Source organism: Balaenoptera borealis (genome assembly GCF_965194805.1).
Source record: "Balaenoptera borealis genome assembly, chromosome: 1".
Taxonomy (NCBI): Eukaryota; Metazoa; Chordata; class Mammalia; order Artiodactyla; family Balaenopteridae; genus Balaenoptera; species Balaenoptera borealis.
In genome coordinates, this window is record NC_138860.1 from 5,282,273 (window position 1) to 5,295,385 (window position 13,113).

General features: G+C 41.2%; 1 protein-coding gene across 7 annotated transcripts in view; it reads left to right on the forward strand.

Moving 5' to 3' along the window:
* DENND1B (DENN domain containing 1B) overlaps positions 1–12,632 on the forward strand; it is a gene marked incomplete at its 3' end in the record, with an annotated part of 254,407 nt that extends 241,775 nt beyond the window's left edge. For all 7 annotated transcript variants that reach the window (XM_082394433.1, XM_082394435.1, XM_082394436.1 and 4 more), the window contains 3 exons: positions 3,162–3,241; positions 4,203–4,419; positions 6,286–12,632. In XM_082394433.1, coding sequence (XP_082250559.1) covers positions 3,162–3,241; positions 4,203–4,419; positions 6,286–6,804 — 816 coding nt within the window. The remainder of the gene's footprint in view (positions 1–3,161; positions 3,242–4,202; positions 4,420–6,285) is intronic.
* Between the last annotated feature and the right edge of the window lie 481 nt (positions 12,633–13,113).

Genomic DNA, 13,113 nt, shown 5'->3' on the forward strand with positions numbered 1-13,113 from the left:
TTCCAGATCACTGATCCATCCATTCTTCTGCTTCATCTAATCTGCTGTTGATTCCATCTAGTGTATTTTTTATTTCATTTATTGTATTATTCAGCTCTGCTTGGTTCTTTTTTATATTTTGTAATTCTTTATTGAAGTTCTCACTGTGTTTATTTTCTCATGAGTTCATTGGGCATATTTATGACCATTAGTTTGAACTCTTTATCAGATTACTTATTTCCATTTCATTCAGTTCTTTTTCTGAGTTTTTGTCTTATTCTTTCTTTTGGAACACATTCCTCTGTCTCCTCACTTTGCCTCACTCTCTGTATAGTTTCTGTGTGTTGGGTAGATGGGCTTCGTCTCTTCATCTTGAAGGAGTGGCTTATGTAGAAGGTTTCCCATGGGCCCCAGAAGAGCAGTCCCTCCTGGTCACCAGAGTCAGATGCTCCAGGGGTGCCCCCCTTTGTGGGCTATATGTGTCCTCCTGCTGTGGTGGCACCGAGGTTGCCCACTGGCTGGAACACCCACCCAGTCACAACTGCTCTGGGTCCACTGGTGGGCAAGTTGGTTCCAGGCCCAGCTGGTTGTAACTGCTGCAGGCACCCTGGCCCTTGGTGTGGCTGGCTGCAGGGCCCAGCCACTCAGTTGCAGGTGTGCTGGTGGGTAGGGCTGGCCTCTCAGGGCGGGAGCCTCTTTAGGGGATGCTGGACCCTGGCAAGTCTACCTGCCAGGTGTGGCAGGACAGGAGCCGCTTTGGAGGGGCAGTGGCCAGGATGGGCAGGTTGGGTGGGGCTGGAGAACGCTGGGTCAGGGCTACGGTGTTCATGAGACAGATGGAGAATGTCAGAAATGGCAGCTGCCAGTGCTGGGCCAGCTAGGTAGAGAGAGAATAATAATTTAAAAAATGGTGTCCACCAGCACTTTGGTCCCTGAAGAAAGTTCTAACAGATCTCTGCCCCTCGGCACTTGCCCTGAAGTTAGTCAGTGACTCTCCTTCACATATGACCAGGTGTTTTTCCAACCGCTGCCTCTGCACCAGGACTCAGAGCTAGCGAGTCTGTGCACAAGCCCTTCAAGAGCAGAGTCTCGGTTTCCCAGAGTCCTGTGGCTCTCCCAGATGTAAGCCACACTGGGTGTCAAAGTCAGATGTGCAGGTCCCCCGGGCTGGGGTGCCCCCATATGGGGCCCTGACCCCTCGCTCCTTAGGGAGGGCCTCTAATATTTGTGATACTGCCTCCTGCTTACAGGTCGCCACGTGGAGGGTGTGGGTCCTGACTCGATGGTCTCTGTCCCTCTGACCTGTCTTGGTGTGTTTGTCTTTATAGCCTTCGTCGTAGAGGAGCTGCTCTGCCGGTCCTCACGTCGTCCTCAGATGCGTCACTCTGTGTAGTTGTAGTTTGGGCATGTTCACGGGGTGAGGCATGTTCATGGGGTGAGGCGTGTTGTTCATGGGGTGAGGCGAATGCAGGATCTTCCTACTCTGCCATCTTGGTCCACTTTGTTGGGAACACATAACAAAACCTGTAAAAGGTTTTTATTTTCTTGTGGAATGAACACTTAACATGATTCAAACATGCAAAAGTAAAGAGAAGCTTATATGAATTCCCAGGTACCTTTCATACATCTTCAACAATTATCAGCTTACGGCCAATCTTATTTCTGTGCCAGCCCTGCCCATGATCCCTCCCCACCTCTGGATTAATTTGAAGTAAATACCCAATAGCATATCATTTAACCCTGCAGATATTTCGAGATAAATCTGTAAAAGATAACTACTTAAAACACATAAGCACAGTGTAGTTCAAAAATGGGACCGACTGAACCTCAAGAAGAGTAATAACCGTTATGGGGTGAGCATATCAAATATATACAAATGATAATTTTTAAAGACCCCTCCTGGCTCACCTTTATAGACTGTTAGATTAGCTCATTACTCTAAAAATTGTTAAATAAAAGGAAGGAATTATCCTATTTTTCTGGTACACATTGTATTTCAGGATAGCCAAATAGTTAATAAGACAGTTCTTTATAAAATGCCAACAAATAAAGGAAATGCTTTTGAAAAGCATAATTTTGAAGTGCCTACTGAAATAATGGATTTAGCCAGCGGTTACTATAGGATGCTAAAACCATCAGGTGAAAGGCTGATAAAGTTTGTAGTGGATGCACTGGCCAACCACAGCTGAAGCCATTAATCAGTCTTAGTACCACCCGAAGTGAGACATCTGATCACTAGGTGCCTCCGGATGTGATGCACTGAGAAACACACATCAACACCTGTGGGAATTCTTGCCAAAAACAGAAAACCCAGAACCTGAAGCTAACCAAGCTCCAGATGTAATTGCCAGTTTATAGGAAACGAGGGTAAAATAACACGTTAAAGGACACAGATGGCATGGAGGGGGGGAAGGTGAAGGTGGAAGGGATCGTCCTCTGAGACGAGGGACATGTCAGCCAAATCCAGTGCTACCCTGTTGAGATTCTGGTCCAGATAAACTCACTAAAACATTTTGGGGGCAATAAAGGAAGATGAGATATTAGAGAATAATTATTAATTTGTTATGTAATGATCATGATATTTGGTTGTGTTAAAAAAAATCTTTCTCTGTTAAAGCTACATAGTGAAGTATTTACAGGTGAAATGATGCATTGTCTAGGGTTTGTGACCTTGAGACCCAGCACCAGCCTCACCTAAGAGCATGTTAGAATCAGAACCTGTACCAAACTCCAAGAGATGTACATGTACTTTAACGATTGAGAAGCATTGCTTCAAAGTACTTGGTGTGAGGGAGAGTGTGGGTAAGGGATAAAAGAAACAAGATTGCAAGTATTGATTATTATTGAAACTGGGGGCTTAGTGCTTGGTGAAGTGATTGACTGTGAGTCAGAGATTCCTAAATCGGGGACCGACAGACTGGGAGAGCGGGCAGAGTGTTTACGTACTCAGCCCACTGATTTGTTTTTTGTTGACTGGTTTGAGATGTAAGCGTTGAGATAAATGTTGTCTGATATCCTCCCCTTCTTCCTGCCCAGCTAGTCAAGTTACTGGCTAGTATTCCAAAACCCTGAATGCATATTTCTTTAAAAAGTATTCCTTGTCAGGTCAAACTGTCAGTTAAAATTTATGGAAGAGACATACTTTAATGACTTAATGCCAGTGTGTCGATCTCTCTCTGTAGTCACGCCTAAGAAGGCCTCTTCAGAGCCTGGATGGTGCTCTGTGCGCTGACGATGACGAGGACGCAGAAAGAGCCAGCAAGTAAGTCGCGGGGTCTCTTGTGCTGTTACGCAATGTGGCTCAGCGGCAGAAGCTTTAGGTTACAAGAGCGATTTCAGAGAACGTGCACTCCCAGAGATCAGGTTTTACTCCCTTGCGGTATATTCTTCAGCAGGAGGAACCAGCGCTAACTGGAGTCTCACGGGGGATGAATCTTGAGATGGGAAAGCAAGATAGACCTGAAATAACTTGTTCTTGGGAAGCAGTAAGGTCTGCAGCGACACCTGGGATAGTGTTAATGGGGAAATAGAAGCCCACTCACTAAGTTAGACCGCTACCCTCCTCCTGAAGAGGGCCAGGTAGATATCAGGAACAGTGAAAGTAGTCAATCGAAACAAACCAGATAGGCGAGGGGCGGGACCTAACTCCATGGTGGTATCAGAAGAGGAGAATTTAACGCAAAATGTTAAAAATTAATTTTAACATAAAATAAGGGAAATAATAATAGTATATGTTGAACTTTTAAAACAATTTTAAGATATTTTGGGATGACAGAATCAACATTCTTTTTTCTGCATTAAGTATATCTTTGTTTATATAAAACAAGTGAATAAACAAAAGGAAAACCATATAAAAATACTGAAAGTGAACTTGGAGTACAGCCAACTTCCCAGGTATTCTGGGAATCTGATATTTCTAAGGCTAATGTCCCAAATTCCCCAGAATTAGACTGTGAAAAGCCCTGCTTGTGCTTCCAGATTGATAAGGAACCGTAAACGTTTGTTTGCTCTCAGTGCACGTACTCAAGATTTCCAGTATCTGAATCAGTGTGTACATCACTATAAAGAATTTGGCCATGAACCAATTATCCACTTCGCTGTTCTACAGAAATGTTACATTGGTTTTAAAACTCCTGCCTTAGTTGACGGTCATTGGTGAGAGGTTGCTTGTATGTGGCATTCGTGGTCACGTAATCACCAGCACGTATTTTCTTTTTCTTCAGGTTGTCCTCTGAAGACGGAGAAGAAGTGTCTGCTTATTTCTACGAAAGTGACGACTCTCTTGAAACCAGAGCAAAGGCCCCTTCCTCGGGTGAGATGGACTTGCTGGGCGAGATCCTGGACACGCTGAGCACGCACAGCACGGACCAGGGGAAGCTGGCGGCAGCCAGGAGCCTGGACTTCTTTAGGTCGATGGACGACATTGATTACAAGCCCACGGTGAGTCGATTTTCCAACTGATAAAATTCTCACACTCACTGTGATGGCTGTCGTCATCACCTTAGTTGGTAGGAGCGTTTGACCTCAGATAAGTGTCAAAACTCCAAAAATGGGCTTCCCTGGTGGCACAGTCGTTGAGAATCTGCCTGCCAATGCGGGGGACACAGGTTCAAGCCCTGGTCTGGGAGGATCCCACATGCCATGGAGCAACTGGGCCCATGAGCCACAATTACTGAGCCTGCGCGTCTGGAGCCTGTGCTCCGCAACAAGAGAGGCCACGACAGTGAGAGGCCCACACACCGCAATGAAGAGTGGCCCCTGCTCGCCACAACCGGAGAAAGCCCTCGCACAGAAACGAAGACCCAACACAGCCAAAAAAAAAAAAAAAAAAACTCCAAAAATACTGTTAACAGTTAATCATTAAGAATTATTTCTAGTAACAAAATTCCAGCATTTTCCCTTTTATTTATGCAATTCTGGTGGTTATTGTCATTAATTGAAATTATTTTGTCAAGCAGTGGTATTTTCCTACAACCTAATTTTATAGTTGTCTTTTCTGGGGAACTTTTAAATGTGAAATGTTCCCACTTTTTTTCTGTATTTTCTGGATGTTCAAAAAAATTTTAATAAATGTATTAATTCAAGTAATGTTTCATTGTATTGCTTTAGAAATAATACTTTAAACAGATTGAACTGGCTGCTTTAAGAACACAAGAGAGAGAAGTATAAGTAATTTCCACTCTGTTCTGATAGTAATAAATTCCAGAACTTGGCATTGATTATATAATATAGTTTGTCTGCTTGTTTTTTGTTATTTCGAAGGATTGTTTTGCAAATCCTTTTTATTTTTCAGTTTTGTAGTATAATGACAAATAAAAGTTGTATACAGGTGTACAACTTGATGTTTTGAAATGCTGACCACAGTTGAGCTAATTAACATATCCCTTATCTCAGTTACCTTTTCTTTCCTTTTCTTTGCAGTGAGAGCACTTGAGATCTACCTTCTTAGCAAAGAACTATGGTCACCGTGCTGTACATTAGGTTCCAGCACTTTTCCCACCTGCACGACTGAAACCTGCCCCTCCAGCGTCTCCCCATTTCCCCACCCTCCATCCCCCTCTGGTGACCCCCATTCTACTCTCGACATCTGAGTCTGACTATTTTAGGTTCCACATATAAGTGACATCATGCGGTATTTGTGTTTCTCTGTCTGGCTTATTTCACTTAGCATAATGCCCTCCAAGTTCATCCATGTTGTCACAAATGGCAAGATTTCCTCGTTTTTAAAAGCTGAGTAACATTGCATGGTGTATACGTACCACATTTTCTTTACCTGTTCATCCATCAATGACATCTAGGTTGTTTCCATAGCTTCGCTATTGTAAATAATGCTGCCATGAACATGTGGGTACAGCTGTATTGTCAAGATACTGATTTTATCTTCTTTGGATACATACCCGGAAGTGGGTGTATTATATATTGCTGGATTGTATGGTAGTTCTGGTTTTAGTTTTTTGAGGACCCTCCACACTGATTTCCACAGTGGCTGCACCAGTTTACACTCCCACCCGCAGTGTGCGAGGGCTCCTTTTTCTCCACACCCTCGCCGACACTTATGGTCTGGTTTGAGTTTTATAGGTGATCGATAGTTGCGAGGGCCTGGGCACCCATATCCATCTCACTTCATTCCTGTTGAGGGCGCCCTGGGAGGTGTTCAGAGCTAACTGTTGATGCTTCATTTCCTCTGGGAGGGACTTTGAGTTCCCAGCCTTGAAAGATACTGATTTCAAAATGGAAAACGGTATTGCCGAAGTGATGGTATAATTTTCTTCCATTTATTTCTAAATATGCTGTTTCTTCTCTCAGAATAAATCCAACACGCCCAGCGAGAACAACCTGGCCCTGCTTTGCAGTGGTTCCAGTGAGCAGGCCGAGTGGCACCTGGGGCAGGAGGACAGTGCCCTCCACGGCAGGGAGCTCCCTCCCTCGCCCAGGAAGCGGGTGTCCTCCAGCGCTGGGACAGACTCTCTGTCCATCCTAAAGGAGGAGAACGGTGAGCGACACCTCGGCGTTGGTGCCGTGAGTCGGCCCGCGGAGCTGGGAGCGCCGGCCCCTCCTCCAGGACTGGGTTTGCAGCTGGCTTCGCCTGGAGCCTCCCAGACAGAGAAGAAAGAAACACTAAGCCAGACACCAGATGATCCGCTGGTACCCAGCCTTGGGCGCCGTCCGTCTTTTGTTCCTTGGGAGAAAGAAGGGAAAGGAGCCAAAGAGACTTCAGAAGGTTCTGGACTGCTTCAAGAAGTGGTATCGTTATGTCACATAACATCTGCCTTCCAACAAGACTTAAACATTTCAGAAGGAAAAGCAAGTGGAAACCAAGCTTAAATCAACAAATTAAGAGTCCGTCGCTTGCATTCAAGCTTCTTCGGAGACATTTTAGGAGTCCATGTACCCTATCATAAGCAAGGATTGGTAGAAAATACAACTCTTAACTACCGTCTAAACATTGTTTTTCATTTGGGACATTTCTCCCACTCGTCTGTCTCGTGGTATATAGATTTATCCATTGATTTTTAAATGTAAAGCTAATTCTACTGTGCTCTTAAATCAGGTACTAGTTTGTATGTATGTTGAAAGTATATATTGAACATATGATTTCCCAGTATTTGGTGCTTAACGCCACTTATTTAAACTAAGTATGCATCTAACCCTTGCACATAACCAGTAGCTACTGTACTAACCTGGTTGAGCATGAACTGGCCAAGATACCAAAACCTATCAGAACTAGCCTGAAACTGTTGACCAACTAACTGCCTTAATCTTAAGCCTATATTAAGCATACTTACATAATTTATGGAATTACAGGTAAATTTTGAAAGATAAGTTATAAGTGTTCTGCAGAGCAATAATGCCTTTTTCTATTCATTGAATCAAGGACAAAATTCATTTTTTCTAAGTTAAAAAGCTCTCTTGTGGACACTGCAGCCATGTTTTCCAAAAAGTATAAAGGTACACATTCACCTTACATGTCACTCAGTGAAATATATGAAGTGCTGAATTACAATGTGAAATTAATGACTTCTGTTTACAAATGACACTTTAAGTTTTTTCACAGTCTTTCTGTATGACTTTGCTAAGTAGGAGTCACCCCTAGAAAGCCAAATGCAACAAACTGTCCTGATAAAAAAGTGTTCCTATCTGTTTTTCTCTTAACTAATAATTCTCTACCAGAATGCTTCATATCATCTCAAATGGACTTCTTCTTAAAATAATTGACTTTATATTTTGGAAGTTTCAAATTTATAGAAACCGTGTGGAGAAAGTACAGTGTTCCCATGTCTCCCTACTCAGTTTCCGCTGTTTTTAATATCCTATGATGTCCGTGCGGTACGTCTTCACAATTCAAGAACCATGCTCCATGCACATTTCCTTAGTTTTTCCCTACCATCCTTCTTCTGTCCCAGAATCCCACCCGGGGACCACATCACACTTGGCTGTCACAGCTCTTTAGGCTCCTCTTGGCTGTGACCCTCTCTCAGACTTCCCTGGTTTTTGACGACCTTGACAGTTTTGAAGAGGACTGGGCAGATATAGATAGATATGCTGTAGGATGCCCCTCTGCTGGAACTTGTCTGGTGTTTGTCTCATGACTGACTGATTGCAATGGGACCGTGGGTTTTGGGGAGGGGGTTACGGAAGAAAAGTGCCGTCTTCATCATTACATCCTATCAAGGGTGCGTGCCGTCCACATGATTTGTGAATGTTGATGTTGGCCTTGGTCACCAGGCTGAGGTAGCGTTTGTGGGGTTCCTCCCCTGTAAAGCCGCTCCTTCCCCTCCCGCTCCTACTGCCGTCCTCAGAAGGAAGTCACCGTGTGCAGCCCACACTGAGGCTTGGGGCTCCTGCTTCCTCTCCATGAGGGCACGGTATCCAAATAAATTACTTGGAGCTCTTCTACATGGGACATCGTCTCCTCTCTCTCCAATTCACTGTCACGCTTTGAAGTTCACCTGAGAAGGAACCGTGTGTTGACTGCTTGATGATTGGCTGGATTGACAGGAATTATCAGGAAAAAAACCCAGTGATGTTATGGTTCATTTGTTGTTAGTATGTTCAATATATCCACTCTATACATCCCCCACTCAGGATTTTTTTTTACATTATCATTTTAGGAAAGGTGTGTGAGAACCCATTCAAGAACCCTCATCAAGACTGTGCTCTAAAATGTTTACTGAAATCATAATTTAATTTTCAGTTAAAATCCTGGAAGGGGGTTTGTTAAAAACATTGCTTAAAATATTCATTCAGGTCAGTCTTTGAATAATTTAAAGAAAATGACCAAGTTTTGCTTTTCTAAAGTACATTCCAAAATCTCAATGGATATACTTTGGGAGGACAATTATTCATTCATGTTTATGAAGGAAGACAGACCTTGTTTTACGTATAAGGATGGACTCTGTATGTATTAAGGAAAAGGGTGTTTAATCCTTTTTTAAATTTAATCCTTTTTTTTTTTAAACACAAAAGATTCAAGGTTCCTATCAAATTTTGCTTTTATATACTCATTATAAAATTCCATTTTATTTAACTGAAATATGTAAAAAAGTCCATTTATCAGAAGAGCTATTTTAAATAAGGAAAAACTGTCACTCTGGTCGTTAATCTGCTTGGCAAATATTCTTCATAATTTTTGAAAAGAATGTAAAGCAGCCCTTTCATGTGAATACTGGAATGAGGTATTTTTCCTTCAGAATTCACTGTCTGGAGAATGGGATCATTGTGAGTGAAGCATAGGCACAATTTGGGTTTTAATCCATTTGCTTGATAAGTCTCACGGCCTCAGAAATGTGAGTTCTCTTCTGTCTTTTGGTTGCCTCACCAGATGTCCGATTGCACCACTGTGTGTGGTGAGGGTATTCATCCACTGACAAGTCACATTTGTGTCAAGACATTTTAAACTGAATTTGTGCCTTATTTTAACATACAAAATCAGCTCTTATATTTCATGTTAAAAACAAAAGCAAAAACCCTGCATGTTATTCTTGGAAAACATCCAAAAGACTAGTAGCAAGTATTCATATTTCAAACCGTTAACATTTTAAGTATTCAAAGTCTGCTCTGAAACTAGACTTCCAGTATTATGGTGGCTGTAGGGAGAATAAAGTGACATTGAGGTGAGTTCTGAAATAAAAGTATTTTCTTTTTCCTACTATCTTCATATTTTCTATTATAACTAAACCAAATACGTGTAAACTCTCCTGCTGTTTGCTTTTTTTTTTTTTTTTTAATCCCCAAGGAGCAACACCTGTTCTACAACAGAATTGTAGAAACGAATCAGACCTTTGGCTCTGAGGCCCAGTCTTTATGTGACCTCTGGACAAAGTCACAATTCTCCCCAAATCCCACTCTCGTTTTTATCCTTTTGCCCTTGGGAATTGCATCCATGGTATTTCAGGGGGATAGGAGAGTCGTGTGTGAATTTAGGAGCTCTTGTTTTGTTAAGTGAGACTGTGTTAAGTGGTATATTTTGATGGCTACCTACTTTAGCATATTTTAGAAAGGCACCAAAATATAGCATGATGACTTTTCTGATTAAAAATTAGAAACTCATTTAGGAAATATTTACCAGCTGTTTGTACTGGTCATACACAAGGTGCAGTAACTGTGGACGTAGGGACATAAGAGAATTGGCCTGGTCCCTGCTGTGCAGGAACTAATTAAAAGGAATTGTAAATCCCTGTTAATAATAATAACGATAATGTATTTTGCTTAGAAGTTATTCAGCCAAGATTCTATCACCAAAAAAAAGGCCTTTTAAAGCTGCTTAATATAAAACATGCTCTAAGTACAGAACCATTGTACCATTTTCTAATTTGAGTAACTTTCTCTACTGTTATACGAAGTACAGTAATGCTGCTATCTAGGATACCTACTTTTAAAAGGACAGATTCAGAGGCTCTTAGAAACTAAGTGTTCTTGTTTACCTGACTGTCCGTCACCACTCTGCTCTCCTATCACCAGGCAGCGAGGCTCTGATGAAACCATGCCCCTTCGCACTACTTAGGGCCACGTCACTCCAATCAGGATTAACTGAGCATGCAGATGCATGTTGATGGGATCTCATGTTACTGTCTTTACCTTGATGATAGCATTCTCTAGAAACAGCCTCCCGTCACACACACAAATACACTTTTAAACTAAAACTGTCTGTGACAGTGCTGTTGGGAGGAGTTTGTGCTCATGTCCTAATAAACAGGACCCAGGAATGCTAATGAATTCGTCGTTTCTGAAATAAGGTGAAGAAGTAGACTGCTGATAAAGAGGACAAAACTGTGACTATTCTCATAATGAGTAGATCTTCCTTCTTTTCTAGAAAACCTGAATTTTCAGGAAAAGATTATTTTCATGAATAAATTTTCTAATCTGAATTCCATTTTGTTTAGCATACAAGATCCTGATTCTGGGTAGATATTTGTATATCAGAATATAAATTGAAGAATGTAAAATGAACACCCAAACCTAATTCCCCCAGACCACTTCTTAATATATGAAATGCTTTTTACAAACTGTTTCAGTATTGACGTCTTTCCTCTGTCGAGCCTAGGAATCTGTTAGTGTCTGTTTCTTAAATCTTGTTTAAGAGGCAGAGTTGTTTTGAGCAAATCAGTTAACATTTTGATTTGGTCAAGGTAGGGAATTATGTGTATTTAGAAAGAAGCATGTTTTATTTTGAAAATAATAGGATTTTGTGCAATATTTTTTCTTGCATAATTTAGTTCATATAAATACACACATCTGCTTTTCTAGCAGATGCCTTAAGGTCATGTTGTTCAGTATTTGTGTAAAACTGTATGTAGCAACGTTCCATGTGATTTTAGAGAAAAAATATTCTTTATACCGTTGGCAGGAGAAATGTTTTTATTTAAAATAATTATGAATATTGCATTAATATATCATAACTAACTGCCTCAGCAACAATAAATATGCAATAAGAAAATTATGAACCTTAGATTACTATTGACAATACTGTTACCTTAAAAGAAATGTGTATAGTGCAAAATGCTGATTCTTCAAATAGTTCTGTACCACATAAATCTAGATGGCATTTCTATGGTGATGACAAAACATATGTCGGCTGTAGTATCCTTTGTGATGACTCTTTGGTAAGATTTATAAAGGGCATTGCCAATACTTTTTGTGTAAATTAAGTTAATTTTTGTATAATGTACAGTTTGTTTAACCTTAGAGCTTCTATAGATTTCTACTTTTATTATACTTGAATGAGGCAGATGCACTGTGGAAAATCTGTAGCTCTGGATGTGACATGCAAACATACCAAAAAAATAAAACAAGGAACTGAACAGCAAACAACCAGATGCTTTCTATCCAGGTACTGAACAGCAAACAACCAGATGCTTTCTATCCAGAAAGCTATGTTTTTTCAAACCATATTTAAGTGAAGTAATTTAAAATACACAATCTTTTATCTTAGAAGATTGCCAAGTCACAAATGATTACCTCTTTGATATGATAAACCTCTGAGTCTCTTCGTCTCTGTGTTATTTCATGTTTTGGAAGAGAGCCTTGTTGAGGTACATTGACAAATCTGCCCTTTGGTTGATTACATGACTTTTAGGACAGGACAAAATTAGACTCTGTGCATCCTAAATGCACCACGTGTGTTGAGTCACCATCCTTCACATAGTCTAGTTTCCATGTGGTTATTTTGAGAACCATTTAATAATCATATACCAAAAATGAGATTTCTTGAATCTGTCATGATTCAGTACTTAGAGCAATGCCTAAAACAGCAAACAAGTATGAACTGCCTAAAACCTACAGTTTAAAATGCATAAAGCTTTTTTTACACAAAAGGTACATGAGAGGTTAAAAACTTTACTTTTCCAAAGCTTATTTCTCTTTCTTTAAATGAATAACTATTTGGAAGGACTGAAAAACTCAAGCTTTTTGCTAGCCATGGTGACTGGGATCTGTACACACCTTCCCAGCGTCAAGATGTGTGTCATTGTTCTTGCATCCTTGAGGCTACAGGATAAGTCATCTCTAAAGTTGACTACTATTGGGAGGACTTTGTAAAGGTATTGTTTGGGGAATTTTAAAAAATATATGCAAAAGTAAATATTGGATGAATGACACATTACCATAAAGTGCCCAACGATGCAGATTTAAAATAAAGTTGGTCATAATCAAAACTGCCTGGTGGTGAGTCTTTTTAATGATTGGCTAGTGCTCCCGGGGAACTGTCGCAAGGACCCTGCATCTCCATCTCGGAGCCTTGTGACTGCTGCGGTGTAAACTGAGCCCTAAACCTTTCTGGCGGGTTTGCTGGGGAGGCATCCATTCTTTTGTGTCTGGTCAGCTAATTTCATTGGGCTCTGAAACCACAGAAGAGGTAATCAGTGTCACTAAGGACAGCACAGCAGGTCTAGCCAAGCCAAACGACTGTTTACTGACCTTCACGTAAGAGTCGAGGACGGACAGGAAGTGCTCCCAAGCCTGGGAAGACGTGCTTCTCATCCAGGGGCTCTGAAGGTCCAACCTAGAGCAAAAGTCAAACTGGAAATAAGCACAAAGTTTCCCTTGGGTGCAGAACTTCTGTGAATAATATGCTGAATTTTTCTTGTTTCCATAGCGGGAGCAAAGGTCTGACCCTGAGAAAGGAGAGAGTATCCT